Below are 16661 nucleotides of genomic sequence, written 5' to 3' on the forward strand. Positions count from 1 at the left end.
ACATTTTTTTGGGCCAGAAATATTGACTGGGTTATACACTGGGTTGTCTTATATGCTGCAGTTTACAATATATAGAAACTAGAAGCAGGAGTAGGCCATTCAGCCCTTCGAGCCTGCTCCACCATTCATTTTGATCATGGCTGATCATTGAATTCAATATCCTGTTATCCCCCTTCCCCCCGATATCCCTCGATCCCTTTAGCCCCAAGAGCTATATCTAATTTCTTTTTGAAATCAGACTACATTTTGGCCTCAACTACTTTCTGTGGTAGTGAATTCCATACATTCGCCACCCTCTGGGTGAAGAAATTTCTCCTCAGCTCAGTTCTAAAAGGGGTAAATCTTTTATCATTTCTATGATAAAAGGTTTACCCCTTATCTTCAAACTATGACCCCTAGTTCTGGACTCCCCCACCATCGGGAACATTCTTTCTGAATCTACCCTGTCTAACCCTGTTAGAAATTTGTAATGTTCTTATTCTGTTAAAATGGAAATGTTTTACTTCAATTTTAATAAAAATGACACTTATTTATCACTTACCTTGCTACTTTCTTATATAATTGAGTTTACCAGATTAAAGATAAAGTCCAGATAAATCCTAAGATAACTGGAGGCCAAGAGAAAGGGGCGAGGTATTAAATGAGTATTTTGCGTCAGTATTCACCAAAGAGAAGGACTTGGTGGATGACGAGTCTCGGAAAGGGTGTGTAGATAGTTTGAGTCACGTTGAGATCAAAAAGGAGGAGGTACTGGGGTACTTGAGAAACATTAAGGTGGACAAGTCCCCAGGGCCTGATGGGATATACCCCAAAATACTGAGAGAGGCAAGAGAGGAAATTGCTGGGGCCTTGAGAGAAATCTTTGTATCCTCACTGGCTACAGGGGAGGTCCCAGAGGATTGGAGAATAGCCAATGTTGTTCCTTTGTTCAAGAAGGGTAGCAAGAATAATCCAGGTAATTACAGGCCAGTGAGCCTTACATCTGTGGTAGGGAAATTACTGGAGAGGATTCTTCAAGACAGGATTTATTCCCACTTGGAAATAAGTGGACGTATTAGTGAGAGGCAACATGGTTTTGTGAAGGGGAGGTCGTGTCTCACGAACTTGAACAGGTTTTTTGAGGAAGTGACGAAGATGATTGATGAGGGTAGGGCAGTGGATGTTGTCCACATGGACTTCAGTAAGGCCTTTGACAAGGTCCCTAATGGCAGACTGGTGCAGAAGGCGAAGTCGCATGGGATCAGAGGTGAGCTGGCAAGGTGGATACAAAACTAGCTCGGTCAAAGAAGACAGAGGGTAGCAGTGGAAGGGTGTGTTTCTGAATGGAGGGCTGTGACAGGTGGTGTTCCTCAGGGATCAGTGCTGGGACCTTTGCTGTTTGTAATATATATAAATAATTTGGAGGAAAATGTAACTGGATTGATTAGTAAGTTTGCGGACGACACAAAGGTTGGTGGATTTGCGGATAGCAATGAGGACCATCAGAGGATACAGCAGGATATAGATCGGATGGAGACTTGGGTGGAGAGATGGCAGATGGAGTTTAATCCGGACAAATGTGGGGTAATGCATTTTGGAAGGTCTAATACAGATAGGAAATATACAGTAAATGGCAGAACCTTTAAGAGTATTGATAGGCAAAGGGATCTGGGTGTACAGGTACATAGGTCACTGAAAGTGGCAATGCAGGTGGAGAAGGTAGTCAAGGAGGCATACGGCATGCTTGCCTTCATCGGCCGGGGTATTGAGTTTAAAAATTGGCAAGTCATGTTGCAGCTTTATGGAACCTTAGTGAGGCCGCACTTAGAATATAGTGTTCAATTCTGGTCGCCACACTACCAGAAGGATGTGGAGGCTTTGAAGAGGGTACAGAAAAGATCTACTAGAATATTGCCTGGTATGGAGGGCATTAGCTATGAAGAGAGGTTGGAGAAACTTGGTTTGTTCTCACTGGAGCGACGGAGGTTGAGGGGAGACCTGATAGAAGTCTACAAGATTATGAGAGGCATGGACAGAGTGGATAGTCAGAAGCTTTTTCCCAGGGTGGAAGAGTCAATTACTCGGGGGCATCAGTTTAAGGTGCGAGGGGTAAGGTTTAAAGGAGATGTACGACGCAGATTTTTACAGAGAGTAGTGGGTGGCTGGAACTCGTTGCCGGGGGAGGTAGTGGAAGCGGATACAGTAGTGACTTTTAAGGGGCGTCTTGACAAGTACATGAATAGGATGGGAACAGAGGGATATGGTCCCCGGAAGGGTAGGGGGTTTTAGTTAGTTGGGCAGCATGGTCGGTGCAGGCTTGGAGGGCTGAAGGATCTGTTCTGGTGCTGTAATTTTCTTTGTTCTTTGTTCAAAGATTTTCTATCACCAACTTCTCAACAAAATGCAATCATTTTAGTCCACAATCACTTCTACAACTTTCGCTCTCGTAACATCCTCGCTTGACCAAGTTATTTTTTTCAGATTTTCTTTCTATTGGTTTTATCCCCATGTGTTTGACCTCACGGTGTCTCCGAATGCGTCACAGCTAATTTCAAAGAGTAGTCATTGTTGTAATGTCAAGAATGCGACAAAGAGTAATGAGGTCATGATCAGATTTGGTGGAGTTGTTTGAAGGATTAAAGGACATCACACTCGGGAGAACTCTTCCTCAAATAGCCTCGTGAGATTTGATTTTACATTCACCTGAGGGAGTCGACCTCAGCTTCACATCTCATACGAGAGACGGTGAGCTCTGAGAGGGCACAGAAGTGTCAGCATAGATTATCTGCTCAGGTCACTGAAACTTTCTGACCTGGGGATGAGCTGGTACCCATTGAACCATTACTGAAACATGTCAGCCTATCGTGATGCCTGATACCATTCAGGGACTTTAACCAGAACTTGCACGAGAATTTAAATATACTGCAGACATAAATAATGTTTCAAAACCGTCTGCATAGCATACCAGCACACTGAAACTCTGACTGGCTAGTAAACAGATTGAAACTGGGGTCTACACTGAGACTGCTACAACCTATTTGCAACTAATTTCAGAGGGCAAGTAACTGCCCTCTGAAATGGCCTAGCCAAGGGCAACTAGTGATGGGCAATAAATGCTGGCCAACCAGCAACGCCCATGTCCTACGAATGAATTAAAAAAAAGTTATCCAGTTCCACAATGCCAGTCGCAGAGCAGGAAGTGTACAACAACATAAGGTCAAAATTCTGAGTTGAAAGCTTCACAAAAACAAAGGGGCAATTTTAACCCAACCGTGAGACTGTAAAACCATTAAATGTAGGAGCAGAAATAGGCCATTCGGCCCATCGAGCCTACTCTGCCAATCAATGAGCTCATGACTGGTCTGATGTGATAATCCTCAACTCCACTTTCCCGCCTTATCCCCTCGATTCCCTTACTGATCAAAAACCTGTCTGTCTCAGCCTCAAACATACTGACCCAGCCTCTACAGCCATCGGCGGTAAAGAATTCCACTGTTCCATTACCCTCCACATCTCTGTCTGAAATGCACAACCCCTTAACTCACCAGGTGGAAAGCCCATAGGATGGGGTGAGATGTTGATATTACACCCTGTCCAATATCATTCAACGGGCAGGAAAATCAGGCAGGGTATGAACCCAACACTGTACCCAATTGCTCCAGTTTCTCGACATGCGAGTCAGGTTAAAATTGTCCCTTTCCAGTGAATTCACTGCATTCCTGTGGACATTATTAATGGATTATTGCCTGTATTAAAATAGCACGCGAGGTATAGCATTGCGCTAACTGCTTTTACATAGAGTTCATAGGTTGAAATTTCTAATGTTGTTTCAATAAAACATCGACCTAATAATTAACTATCGAAAAATTTCATAAATTCATTAAATGCATTATCTATGAACTCAGTTCAAACAAATTATAGAACATAGAACATAGAAAAGCTACAGCACAAACAGGCCCTTCGGCCCACAAGTTGCGCCGAACAATTTCCTTACCTTCTAGGCTCATCTATAACCCTCTATCTTACTAACCTCCATGAACCTATCCAAAAGTCTCTTAAAAGACTCAATCGAATCCGCTTCCACCATCACAACCGGCAGCCGATTCCACGCACCCACCACCCTCTGAGTGAAAAATGTACCCCTAACATCTCCTCTATACCTACTCCTCAGCACCCTAAACCTGTGGCCTCTCATGACAACCATTTCAGCCCTGGGTAAAAGCCTCTGAGAATCCACTCTATCAATACCCCTCAACATCTTATACACCTCTATCAGGTCACCTCTCATCCTTCGCCTCTCCAAGGAGAATAGACCTAGCTCTCTCAACCTATCCTCATAAGGCATACCACTTAATCCCGGCAACATCCTCGTAAATCTCCTCTGCACCCGTTCTATGGCTTCCACATCCTTTCTGTAATGAGGCGACCAGAACTGGGCACAGTACTCCAGGTGGGATCTGACCAGGGTCCTATACAGCTGCAGCATCATCTCCCGATTTCTAAACTCAATTCCTCTATTGATGAAGGCCAGTATTCCATACGCCTTCTTAACCACAGCCTCAACCTGCGACGCCGCTTTGAGCGTCCTATGAACCCGGACCCCAATATCCCTCTGTTCTTCCACACTGCCAAGCATCTTACCCTTAATATTATATTCTTCCATCCTATTCGACCTGCCAAAATGAACCACCACACACTGGGTTGAAGTCTATCTGCCACTTCTCCACCCAGTCTTGCATCTTATCTATGTCCCGTTGCAACTGCTGACATCCCTCTACACTATCCGCAACACCTCCAACCTTTGTGTCATCAGCAAACTTGCCAACCCATCCTTCCACTTCCTCATCCAGGTCATTTATAAAAATCACAAAGAGCAAGGGTCCCAGAACAGATCCCTGGGGCACCCCACTGGTGACCGACCTCCATTCTGAAAAAGACCCATCTACAACCACTTTTTGCCTTCTGTGGGCAAGCCAGTTCTGAATCCACAAAGCAACGTCCCCTTGTATCCCATGCCCCTTCACTTTCTCCATAAGCCTTGCATGGGGCACCTTATCAAACGCCTTGCTGAAATCCATATAAACTACATCTACCGCTCTTCCCCCATCTAAGTGTCTAGTCACATCTTCAAAAAACTCAATCAGACTCGTAAGGCATGATCTGCCTCGGACAAAGCCGTGCTGGCTATTTCTGATCGTACTATTCCTTTCCAAATGTTCATAAATCCTGCCTCTCAGGATTATTTTCCAGTTAATGTGGTGATTTTAATAATTCCATTCACACATAAAGAGTCTACATCCATTAGTTTGCTATATTTCACATACCTTCTAAAAATATTAACCAGCGCTTGCTCCCTTTGGACTCCCTTATGTAATATCTGTGAATTAACAAGTCATAAATGCAACAAAAGTCAATATAAAATCCATAATACACAATCACAGCAGCCATATGTTGTGTTAATTTGATTCTAATTTAAAAATGTCAGTTTGAATATTTTAATCTTTAAGTAGACACAATCAAACTGGAGACATGTGTACTTTTTCTACATTTAACATATTTAAAATGTATTTTATACCCTGCTGGAGTTCCATCATTGCATGTTACTGTTGTACTCTTCAGAAAGTTAAGTTTCATCTCATCAGTAGAGGCTGATTTGGAGCATTGATACAGGGTCTGGGCGAGAGTCCTGACATGAGACACTAGGTTGTTGCTGTTATCTTGCGACGCAGTGAGATTACCATGCGGTGGGTCTTCATTATTGACTGTTTGTGTTGCTTCACCAGCTGGATTCGGAGCCCTTCGACTTGGGTTAGAATTTCTGGATATACCCTTTGAATTTGACCTGTTCTGGGACATTGCTGCTCCCAGCAAGGCGATGAACAAGACAAAGCTGAAGAGGTTCATGGCACAATGTGAGCTGCAAAAAATGACACACTTGTTAAGCAGTGAACTTTGTCAACTTGAAAAAGAAAGTTTCAAATAATGCATACCTTTGTAAGTGTGCGGAAGGAAGTCGTTGCAATGGTGATCTTAGTTAGATTCGGAAGCCTTTTGGTCTCAATACTCTTTGAAAGACAGTGAATGAGTGAGGATTAGTCTTGATGCCAACCTAGTGCAAAGAAAGAAATATTGGATCTACTCAAATCTCGGATGTGAATTTGATTTTATATTGTTGCCATCTGGATCAAATTTCTCTTTCTTAAAGCTTGCTTTGAGCTGGTGCCAAGAAGGTGAAGATGACATGGATTGGACATAAAGGCATGAATGTGAAGGCTATAAATCTCGCCTTTGTTCTGACACCTACAATCCCGCTGCTTCTAACTTCCTTCTTTTACTCTTCCGGAGAAGCTCGGTTGTGGGGCTGTTTAAATCAGATTCCGTTCTTATATGGAATTCACTTTGCAGAATCCACAAAAACAAACTAGCAAATAGAAAGATCACAGAAAACATTCTCAACACAAAGATTTCTATAAATCTGCTCTGTCACTTTCTGCTTCTACTCAAACTCATTGATTCTTTAGAGCGCTCAGCTGTAATTAAAATTTTAAAAATAAAATCAACTACCTGCTTGTCATTATGCTAAATGACACAAGTTGAAGAAAGCATTGTGTGTTTTACAATTTTTTCACAGTATTTCAGACCAATGCTTTGGAAGCAACGCAATCCACTTTCAAAATAAATTCAGCAAGACAACTTCACAAAGATTCTTTCTACTTCTTGTCAGAAGCAAATTAAGAAATATCCTAAAGTAAGTTGAAATAATCGCAATACTTGGACAATGTGGTAAGGCTACATTGGAACAATTGATTCAATAAATATGGCAAAATTCTACATAAAAACCTAGCTGGGAATAGCTCATTCTGTTAAAAAGCTCAGAAGTTATTAATAATCACAACATCATTTGGCAATATTAGGTGTGGCACAACATAGATTACTGAAGCAGGTTTCGTGGCTTTACCTTTGAATTCAGATGCAGAGTTCCTCTCCAGAGAGCCTGAAGTAAATAGCCATCAGCACCAAGTTTCTGTTGAACACTTTGAAGGAAAACAGTGGCTATTTGAACCTGTCCTGCATATCATTCAGATAGCAGGAGGATGACGTATTGATCATTAAAGGAGATCACGAGTGCTGTGCTCTAACCAAACACTCATCAATGAAATGCTGGACATTCACATTTGTCAGCCCTACTAGTTGAGCCAGTGCTAAGATCCATCATTAGAACCAGTCCCCCATTACATCAAAGATTGACAGGATCTGTCATTACAGGAAAGCAGGGTCTTTTAAGTGTTTATGGGGAGCGACACCAGACTCCAGTATCTTTCAAGCAATCATTTAATGTTGACAGATTGTTTTTTGATGCCAAAACGTGGCACAATTTCTCACTGAGTGCTAACCAGTTACTAACAACCTTGAAATTAGCATGGCTTTAAAGTTACTGAGATCTTCCTGTCAATCATTGTGTGGCTCAGGCATTTATCTGATTTTTATCATTGAAAGTCGGGAAACAAATGAATTTTCAAACATCTTTGGGAATTGTCTCTTTGCATTTTATTTACGCTGCCGTATTGTTATTGCTGAAGGAATGTTGCTGAATTAAGATTTTTCACAAGGTCCTGGGGAGGCTGGGAATAGCTCAGTCTGAAAGCTCAATGGAAAATTGCAATTCCATTGACCAGGGGACACATTTCCCGGAGCGGACGCTGGATCACCCACATCTCCAGTGTTTTACGTGAGGTTTTTTCGGGGAGGGCAATACATTAATGTATTGAGGCTGATGCAATCCAATCATTGACTGGATTTTGTAACTGCATCACCAATTGTGTCCTCATGGACAATGCTTCTGTCCCAAACGAGAACGTTCCTTTAATGCAACGAATTGTTTATAAATAAAATAAGTCTGAATATCGGAAGCTGTTATTGACAATTATCAAGGTTTAGCTAATTCACAGAGTTATGACTCCTCATCTATTGTGAATAACATCTTACTCTTTGAGTACTGGATTCCTGAGTCTGAGGAACTGACAGATAACACTCCCTGTTTAATGTCTGTTCAGGAATTGAGCTCAGAGATGGACAATTTGATCAATTTACTGGAAAATGTTACCAACACCTTTTAGAAGCACATCAAACGGGTTTAATTTCAACTGGATTAACTGCTCCAGTGGAATACCTCACAACAGAGAACAGACATTAATGTTTTATTATCTTAGAATAATTCTTGGTTTTATAAGATGAAAGATGTACATTTACTTTGTAACTTTCTTACTCCCTTATCATCTGTAACACGAAACAAGAGCTCGGTTTGTGTATGTGTGAAAATACTACCTTGTATCTGCTGCATTCAGTCCACAGGTGTTTGATGGAATTAATCATGGCTTTTGCTTTACCCATGTAAAAATCTCTTTGATTTTGTAAGGCAAGGGGCTAGATTTCCAACATTCCAGGCATTCTAGATCTCAAAGCCCATCGCAGGAACCACCCAAGGGGAATGGAGATACAAAATTGGACAATTTTTAAACCAGCCACAAGGTCCACTTGCTGGTTTGCTGCCTGGATGGAACGTGAAAATCAACGCAAAGATCTCTAAAACACATCAAGGCCAATTGAGTAACTAAGGGAAGTAACTAAAGTTAGTCTTTTATTTAATTTATAGTTTTCAGACAACTTGGCCTGGAGTTTCCACTGGATGTTTTAGTTATTTCAGCACAATTCACCTGAAATCTGCTTAACTAGGGCAAAAGATCGAGGAATTTCAGGAGTAAATGAGGTCCACTGCAAATTGGATTTCCATGGTCTTTTGTTTAAGTGAAACACTAGAAGCTGCCCGAACCCATGTGATTGATAACAGCCCCACATTGGTTCATTACCGTGGCTAGTTCCCATCAATTGTCTCTCTTTGTGGGTCTGAGAAAGGAACTTTATTCTAGGCATAGGCCTTAATAATCACGTGTTTACTTTGCTGCCTCACTCCGATGTGACATGAAGTGGTTCTGTATTGTTCTTCTGGAGTTTTTTATTTAAAACTGAGTTACTCACGCGAGTGGTGGACTAGAACCTTCGATCAAACATGCTTTGTTTTCAGGCTGATAAACCCAACTCACTGGATGAATAAAGCTGCACTGCATTACTCGTCTTCCACATACACAAGGAAAAAATGTTACTTTTGAAAAAGGCTACATTCTGAAATCCTGCCCGCTTACACTTGTTTATGATACTTTCTGAGTTTGGTAAATACAAATGACGATTACTTCATCAAAATGGACGCTTGCTGAAGATGGTGCAAGTTTCACCTGAACTGAAAATCTTAGCCCTTAAGCACCAATCCATCACACAAACCAGCCTCCCATCCATTGACTCTGTCTACACTTCCCGCTGCCTCGGCAAAGCAGCCAGCATAATTAAGGACCCCACGCACCCCGGACATTCTCTCTTCCACCTTCTTCAGTCGGGAAAAAGTTACAAAAGTCTGAGGACACGTACCAACCGACTCAAGAACAGCTTCTTTTTAAAGTTTATTTATTAGTCACAAGCAAGGCTTACATTAACACTGCAATGAAGTTACTGTGAAATTCCCCTAGTTGCCACAGTCCAGCACCTGTTCGGGTCAATGCACCCAACCAGCACATCTTTCAGACTGTGGGAGGAAACCAGAGCACCCGGAGGAAACCCTTGCAGACACGGGGAGAATGTGCAAACTCTACACAGGCAGTGACCAAAGCCAGGAATTGAGCCCGGGTCCCTGGTGCTGTGAAGCAGCAGTGTTAACCATTGTGCCACCTTGCTGCCCCTGCTGCCATCAGACTTTTGAATGAACCTACCTTGCATTAAGTTGATCTTTCTCTACACCCTAGCTATGACTGTAACACTACATTCTGCACCCTCTCCTTTCCTTCTCTATGAACAGTATGCTTTGTCTGTATAGCGCACAAGAAACAATACTTTTCACTGTATACTAATACATGTGACAATAATAAATCAAATCAAATCAATATCAAATCAAATAATCCTTCTGACGTTTAGCTTGAAACTGTAACCCCTAGCTTTTGAACCCTCTCCCAAGGGAAACAGATTCCTTCTGTCTACTCTACGTGTGACGATAATAAATCAAATCAAATCAAATTAAACCATCGCTTCAATAATATTCATTTTGCCGAGATCCAAAATGGTAAAAATTGTTTCCAGCAATTAGGGGCAAGGGCTTTGATCGAAGAATAAATATTGAATTGAAATTATCAAGCGATGTGAATGGATAGTACTTTGACAGCTGGAGATTTAATTTGTGATAATTCATGGAACCATGAATAGACGTTTTCCGAACATAAACTTTAAAGGGAAATTTCTGTAATAGTAATTTGCAACCTGACCACAGGAGGGCACACATCAACAGTGTGGTTTAAATAGCCTCATGTCCAGATCACAAGGACCATCTGAAGAAGCTCATCTCCACGATAAGGTGATCTGTACCAGCGCTGTTGCACTGGCAATGGTTCTGATGTTTTTCGAGGACATTTGATTAGAAAATCATCGCTTATCTCAACATTTTGAAAGAGGAAATCTCATATTGCCACTTTAGAAATATTACAATTCCTATGGGACAACTTCAAATAATAAAAATTGTTGAAACTCTATAAGATTATGCAAAAATGTAATTTATTTCCTCTTAGCTTGCTTAGTTTGACATTCTCTTTGTAGTTTTGAAGAATTGTACCATAATTATTTAATCAGTGTTATCATTTTAGGCACACTTAAACATGTCAGAGGCAGCACCTGGAATCCTGATTCCATTAACACGTGAAATTATTAGGATTTAAAAGATAGAATCCTTACTTCAGAATACCAACAATCATTTGGAACAAATATCAGATTTAATCTGAAAATATGTAAACAGATTCAGTTGCATTTTTTTGAACAATTCAGAAACTGGTACCTGGAATCATAGAATCCCTACCGTACAGAAAGAGGCCATTCAGCCCATTGAGCCAGCACTGACAACGATCCCACCCAGGCCCTATCCCCAAAACCCCATGTGTTTACCCTGCTCTGACACTAAGGGGTAAGTTAGCATGGCCAATTCATCCTACACATGATTGTCCATGTTAAATTGCCCCTTAGTGTCAACTTTGGGAGGAAACTGGAGCACCCGGAGGAAACCCACGCAGACACGGGGAGACTGTGCAAACTCCACACAGTCACCCAAGGCTGGAATCAAACCCAGGTCCCTGGCGCTGTGAAGCAGCAGTGCTAACCACTGTGCCACGTACCGCCCACCACTGTGCTACCATGCCGCCCTCTTTGATTCCATTCATTATTTTGTTAAAAGGATATTTCAAACACCTCAGGACACAAGGAACCACATAAAGTGATAAGTGGTCGGTTTGCATGAGTTTCTTTTATCATCATGAGAAGATATCTCAGAGTTCCCCTCCATACTTTGCTATTCGAACATAAGAACAAGCAGGAGGAGGCCATTCAGCCCCTCGAGCCTGCTCCCCCATTCATTACAATCATGGCTAATCTCATCTCAGCCTCAATCCCATCTTCCTGCCGACTCCCCATAACCCTTCATCCTGCCACTAATTAAAGGCCTATCTGTCTCCTCCTTCACATTGACAGAACTGTTCCTACCCTCTTCCTTCACACCACACATTGGGTGGGGTTTTACCGCCTCACTCGGGCAAGACCAGAAATCCCTGCCTGAGGTCCACAGAAATTTCCTGTTGTCGGACCCTCGCCCGCTTCGATTCCGTGACAGGAGAGCTGGTAGAGTTCCAGCCCTTGTGTCTGGTCCAGTACGTTTGGGCAAAGGGAGGATCATGGGGGGTGAGGGGGCTTGTTCTCTCCAAGAAATTAAAAAGATAATGCTCTCTCCATAGTTCTGCAAATGATGAAAAATTTCTCCCTCCTTGAACCCAAATGAACAAAAATGAAAATTTTCGTTAGAATTATAGAATCCATACAGCACAAAGAAAGGCCCTTCAGCCCATCATGGGCTGGTCAAAGACATACCACCCAAATATTCTAACCCCATTTCCCAGTGCTTGGCACACAGCCTCAGATTCCTTGACTTTGCCAGTGCCTATCTAAATACTTCTTAAATTGCATCCAGGTTATTAAAATTAATTTAAATGTGTGGCAAAGTTTTAATTTCAAAGAGAATGTTATTTCATTATTGCACGATGCAGCGCTAAGTATACCCCTGTCTCCATTCAAATACAAAACTGTCTTATTGTGACGGGAGATAAGGAATACCGTAGGTTGTGTTGCCTGCCTGGTGCTCGGGTCCAGGATGTATCATCTGGGTTGCAGAGGAATCTGGAGTGGGAGGGTGAAAACCCAGTTGTCGTGGTCCATGTAGGTGCCAATGACATAGACAAAACAGGAACGAAGGATCTGCAGAGGGAGTACGAAGAGCTAGGGAACAAATTAAAACGCAGAACCAACAAGGTGGTAATCTCTGGATTACTACCTGAGCCATGTGTGAATTGGTGCAGGGTTAATAGGATTAAGGAGACGAATGCGTGGCTTAAGGATTGGTGTGGGAGGAATGGGTTCGAATTCATGGGGCATTGGCACCAGTATTTGGGTAGATGGGACCTGTATAGATGGGATGGTCTCCGTTTGAACCGTGCTGGGACCAGAGTCCTAGCGAATCGTATCACTAGGGCTGTAGATAGGGCTTTAAACTAATTTATGGGGGGGAGGGTGCAGAGGTAAGAGGAATTATGAAATCAATGGTAGAGGAGAGGGAGCGAGTGCAAGTGAATGAGGGCATTCAAGTATTTAAAGGAGTAGAGGGCGAGGGAGAGGTTGATAGCGTTTCATCAAATCGGGTCCAGATAAAAGCTGGAATAAAGACACTTTGCCTGAATGCACGAAGCATTCGGAACAAAGTTAATGAGTTGATGGTGCAAATCAGCATTAATGGGTATGATCTAGTGGCCATTACAGAAACGTGGCTGCAGGGAGACCAGGACTGGGAGATGAATATCCAGGGGTATCAGGCATTTAGGAAGAATAGACAGGAAGGAAAAGGTGGTGGGGTAGCTCTGTTAATAAAAGATAATATCAGGGTACTAGTGAGGGATGACATAGGCTCTAAGGAACAAAACGTGGAATCGTTATGGGTAGAGATAAGGAATAGTAGGGGGAGAAAGACACTAGTAGGCGTGGTCTATAGGCCCCCAAATAATAATGTTGAGGTGGGGAGGGCTATAAACAAGCAAATAATGGATGCGTGCAAAAACGGAACGGCAATAATCATGGGGGACTTCAACCTGCATATTGATTGGCTGACTCAAGTCGGTAAGGGTGGAATGGAGGAAGAGTTCTTAGAATGCTGTCGGGATAGTTTCCTTGAACAGCATGTTACGGAGTGGACGAGGAAACTAGCTATTTTGGATCTGGTATTGTGTAACGAGGTAGGTAGAATTAAGGATCTTATTGTGAAGGACCCTCTTGGGTCTAGTGACCACAATATGGTCGAATTTCTGACTCAGATGGAAGAGGAGAAAGTTTGGTCCCAAACCAGTGTCCTCTGTTTGAACAGAGGGAAATATGATAGGATGAGGGATGAATTGGCTAAGGTAGACTGGGAGAGCAGGCTGGCAGGTAGGATAGTTGAGGAACAGTGGAGGATTTTTAAGGAGATCCTTTTCAGTTCTCAGCAAAAATATATTCCAGCAAAAAACAAGGATTGTAAGAAAAGGGAGAACCAGCCGTGGATAACGAAGGAAATAAAGGAGAGTATTAAAATAAAAACAGCTGCGTACAGAGTGGCCAAAAATAGTGGAGAAACAAGTGATTGGGAAAAATTTAAGAAACAACAAAGAGAGACTAAGAAAGCGATAAAGAAAGGAAGGATAGACTATGAAGCTAGGCTAGCAATTAATATAAAAAATGATAGTAAAAGTTTTTATAAATATATAAAAAGGAATAGAGTGGCTAGAGTGAATGTTGGACCCTTGGAGGACGAGAGGGGGGAGTTAATAGTGGGAAATGAGGATATGGCTGAGTCTTTAAATAAGTTTTTTGTGTCGGTCTTCACGGTGGAGGACACAAATAGTTTGCCAAATATTAACGATAGAGGGTTGGCAGCAGGAGAAATACTTAATACAATTAATGTTACCAGAGAGGCAGTGCTGGGTAGACTAATGGGACTGAAGGTGGACAAGTCCCCGGGTCCGGATGGAATGCATCCCAGGGTATTGAAAGAAATGTCAGAGGTAATAGTGGATGCGTTAGTGATTATTTATCAAAACTCGTTGCATTCTGGGGTAGTGCCGGTTGATTGGAAAACAGCTAATGTTACGCCGCTGTTTAAAAAAGGAAGGAGACAAAAGGCGGGTAACTATAGGTCGGTCAGCTTAACGTCTGTAGTAGGGAAAATGCTGGAATCCATTATTAAAGAGGAGATAGCAGGGCATCTGGATAGAAATGGTTCGATCAATCAGACGCAGCATGGATTCATGAGGGGAAAGTCGTGCTTGACGAACATGTTGGATTTTTATGAAGATGTGACTAGGGCGGTTGATGGAGGAGAACCGGTGGATGCGGTGTTTTTGGATTTCCAAAAGGCGTTTGATAAGGTGCCCCATAAAAGGCTGCTGAAGAAGATTAGGGCACACGGAGTTGGGGGTAGTGTGTTAAAGTGGATTGGGGACTGGCTATCCGACAGGAAGCAAAGAGTCGGAATAAATGGGTGTTTTTCCGGTTGGAGGAAGGTAACTAGTGGCGTGCCGCAGGGATCGGTACTCGGGCCGCAACTGTTTACCATTTATATAGATGATCTGGAGGAGGGGACGGAGTGTAGGGTAACGAAGTTTGCAGACGACACAAAGATAAGTGGAAAAGTGAATCGTGTGGAGGACGGAGAAGATCTGCAGAGAGATTTGGACAGGCTGAGTGAGTGGGCGAGGATATGGCAAATGGAGTATAACGTTGAGAAATGCGAGGTTATACACTTTGGAGGAAATAATAACAAATGGGATTACTATCTCAATGGAAACAAATTAAAACATGCTACCGTGCAAAGGGACCTGGGGGTCCTTGTGCATGAGACGCAAAAGCCCAGTCTGCAGGTACAACAGGTGATCAAGAAGGCAAATGGGATGTTGGCCTATATTGCGAAGGGGATAGAATATAAAAGCAGGGATGTCTTGATGCACCTGTACAGGGCATTGGTGAGGCCGCAGCTGGAATACTGTGTGCAGTATTGGTCCCCTTATATGAGGAAGGATATATTGGCATTGGAGGGAGTGCAGAGAAGGTTCACCAGGTTGATACCGGAGATGAGGGGTTTGGATTATGAGGAGAGGCTGAGGAGATTGGGTTTGTACTCGTTGGAGTTTAGAAGGATGAGGGGGGATCTTATGGAGACTTATAAGATAATGCGGGGGCTGGATAGGGTGGAGGCGGAGAGATTCTTTCCACTTAGTAAGGAAGTTAAAACTAGAGGACACAGCCTCAAAATAAAGGGGGGTCGGTTTAAGACAGAGTTGAGGAGGAACTTCTTCTCCCAGAGGGTGGTGAATCTCTGGAATTCTCTGCCCACTGAGGTGGTGGAGGCTACCTCGCTGAATATGTTTAAAGCGTGGATGGATGGATTCCTGATCGGTAAGGGAATTAAGGGTTATGGGGATCAGGCGGGTAAGTGGTACTGATCCACGTCAGATCAGCCATGATCTTATTGAATGGCGGGGCAGGCTCGAGGGGCTAGATGGCCTACTCCTGCTCCTATTTCTTATGTTCTTATGTTCTTAGATCAGGGAACAATAGGAATTACATTTCAAATTACTGTCGGGAAACATGGCAATGCTTTCATTTCAATCATTGTATCAGATAAATTGGAGACAGAGAGCCAATTAAAGACTTAATTTTAACATTGTTCCATATGGACTGGGCGCTGTGTAATGAGAAGGGAATCATTGCCAATCTAGCTGTACGAGGCCCCTTGGGGATGAGCGACCATAACATGATAGAATTTTTTATCAAGATGGAGAGTGAAGTAGTTGATTCGGAGACTAGGGTGCTGAATCATAATAAAGGAAACTATGAGGATGAGGCATGAATTGGCCTTGATAGATTGGGGAGAGTTACTTAAAGCAATGATAGTGGATAGGCAATGGCAAACATTCAAGGAAAGCATGGGGAACTGCAGCAACTGTTTATTCCTGTCTGGCACAAAAGCAAAATGGGTAAGAGGCCAATCCATGGCTTACAAAGGAAATTAGAGAGTGTATCCGATCTAAGATAAGCATACAGATTGGCCAAGAAAAATAATAGCTCTGAGGATTGGGAGCAGTTTAGAATTCAGCAAAGAAGGACCAAGGGATTGATTAAGAAGGGGAAAATGCAGTACAAAAGTAAGCTTGCAGGGAACATAAAGACTGACACTAAGAGTTTCTATAGCTACATGAAGAGAGAGGTTGATGAAGACAAATGTTGGTCTGGCAGATGGAGTATAACGTTGGCAAATGCGAGGTTATTCACTTTGGAAGAAATAATAGCAAATTGGATTATTATTTAAATGGAAAAAAAATTACAACATGCTACTGTGCAAAGGGACCTGGGGGTCCTTGTGCATGAGTCGCAAAAACTCAGTCTGCAAGTACAACAGGTGATCAAGAAGGCAAATGGGATGTTGGCATTTATCGCGAGGGGGATAGAATATAAAAGCAGAGAAG

At 42.6% G+C, this 16661-nt stretch overlaps 1 protein-coding gene across 1 annotated transcript in view; it reads right to left on the bottom strand.

The window, feature by feature from the left end:
* LOC144510882 (carboxylesterase notum2-like) overlaps window positions 1-6088 on the bottom strand; it is a 36977-nt gene extending 30889 nt beyond the window's left edge. The window contains exons 1-3 of the mRNA XM_078240928.1: window positions 5970-6088; window positions 5555-5896; window positions 5304-5356 (exon numbers count right to left, since the gene is read on the bottom strand). Coding sequence (XP_078097054.1) covers window positions 5304-5356; window positions 5555-5883 — 382 coding nt within the window. The 5' untranslated portion in view covers window positions 5884-5896; window positions 5970-6088. The remainder of the gene's footprint in view (window positions 1-5303; window positions 5357-5554; window positions 5897-5969) is intronic.
* Window positions 6089-16661: the final 10573 nt, after the last annotated feature.

The sequence above is a fragment of the Mustelus asterias genome, chromosome 23 (genome assembly GCF_964213995.1).
Source record: "Mustelus asterias chromosome 23, sMusAst1.hap1.1, whole genome shotgun sequence".
In the NCBI taxonomy this organism is placed as follows: domain Eukaryota; kingdom Metazoa; phylum Chordata; class Chondrichthyes; order Carcharhiniformes; family Triakidae; genus Mustelus; species Mustelus asterias.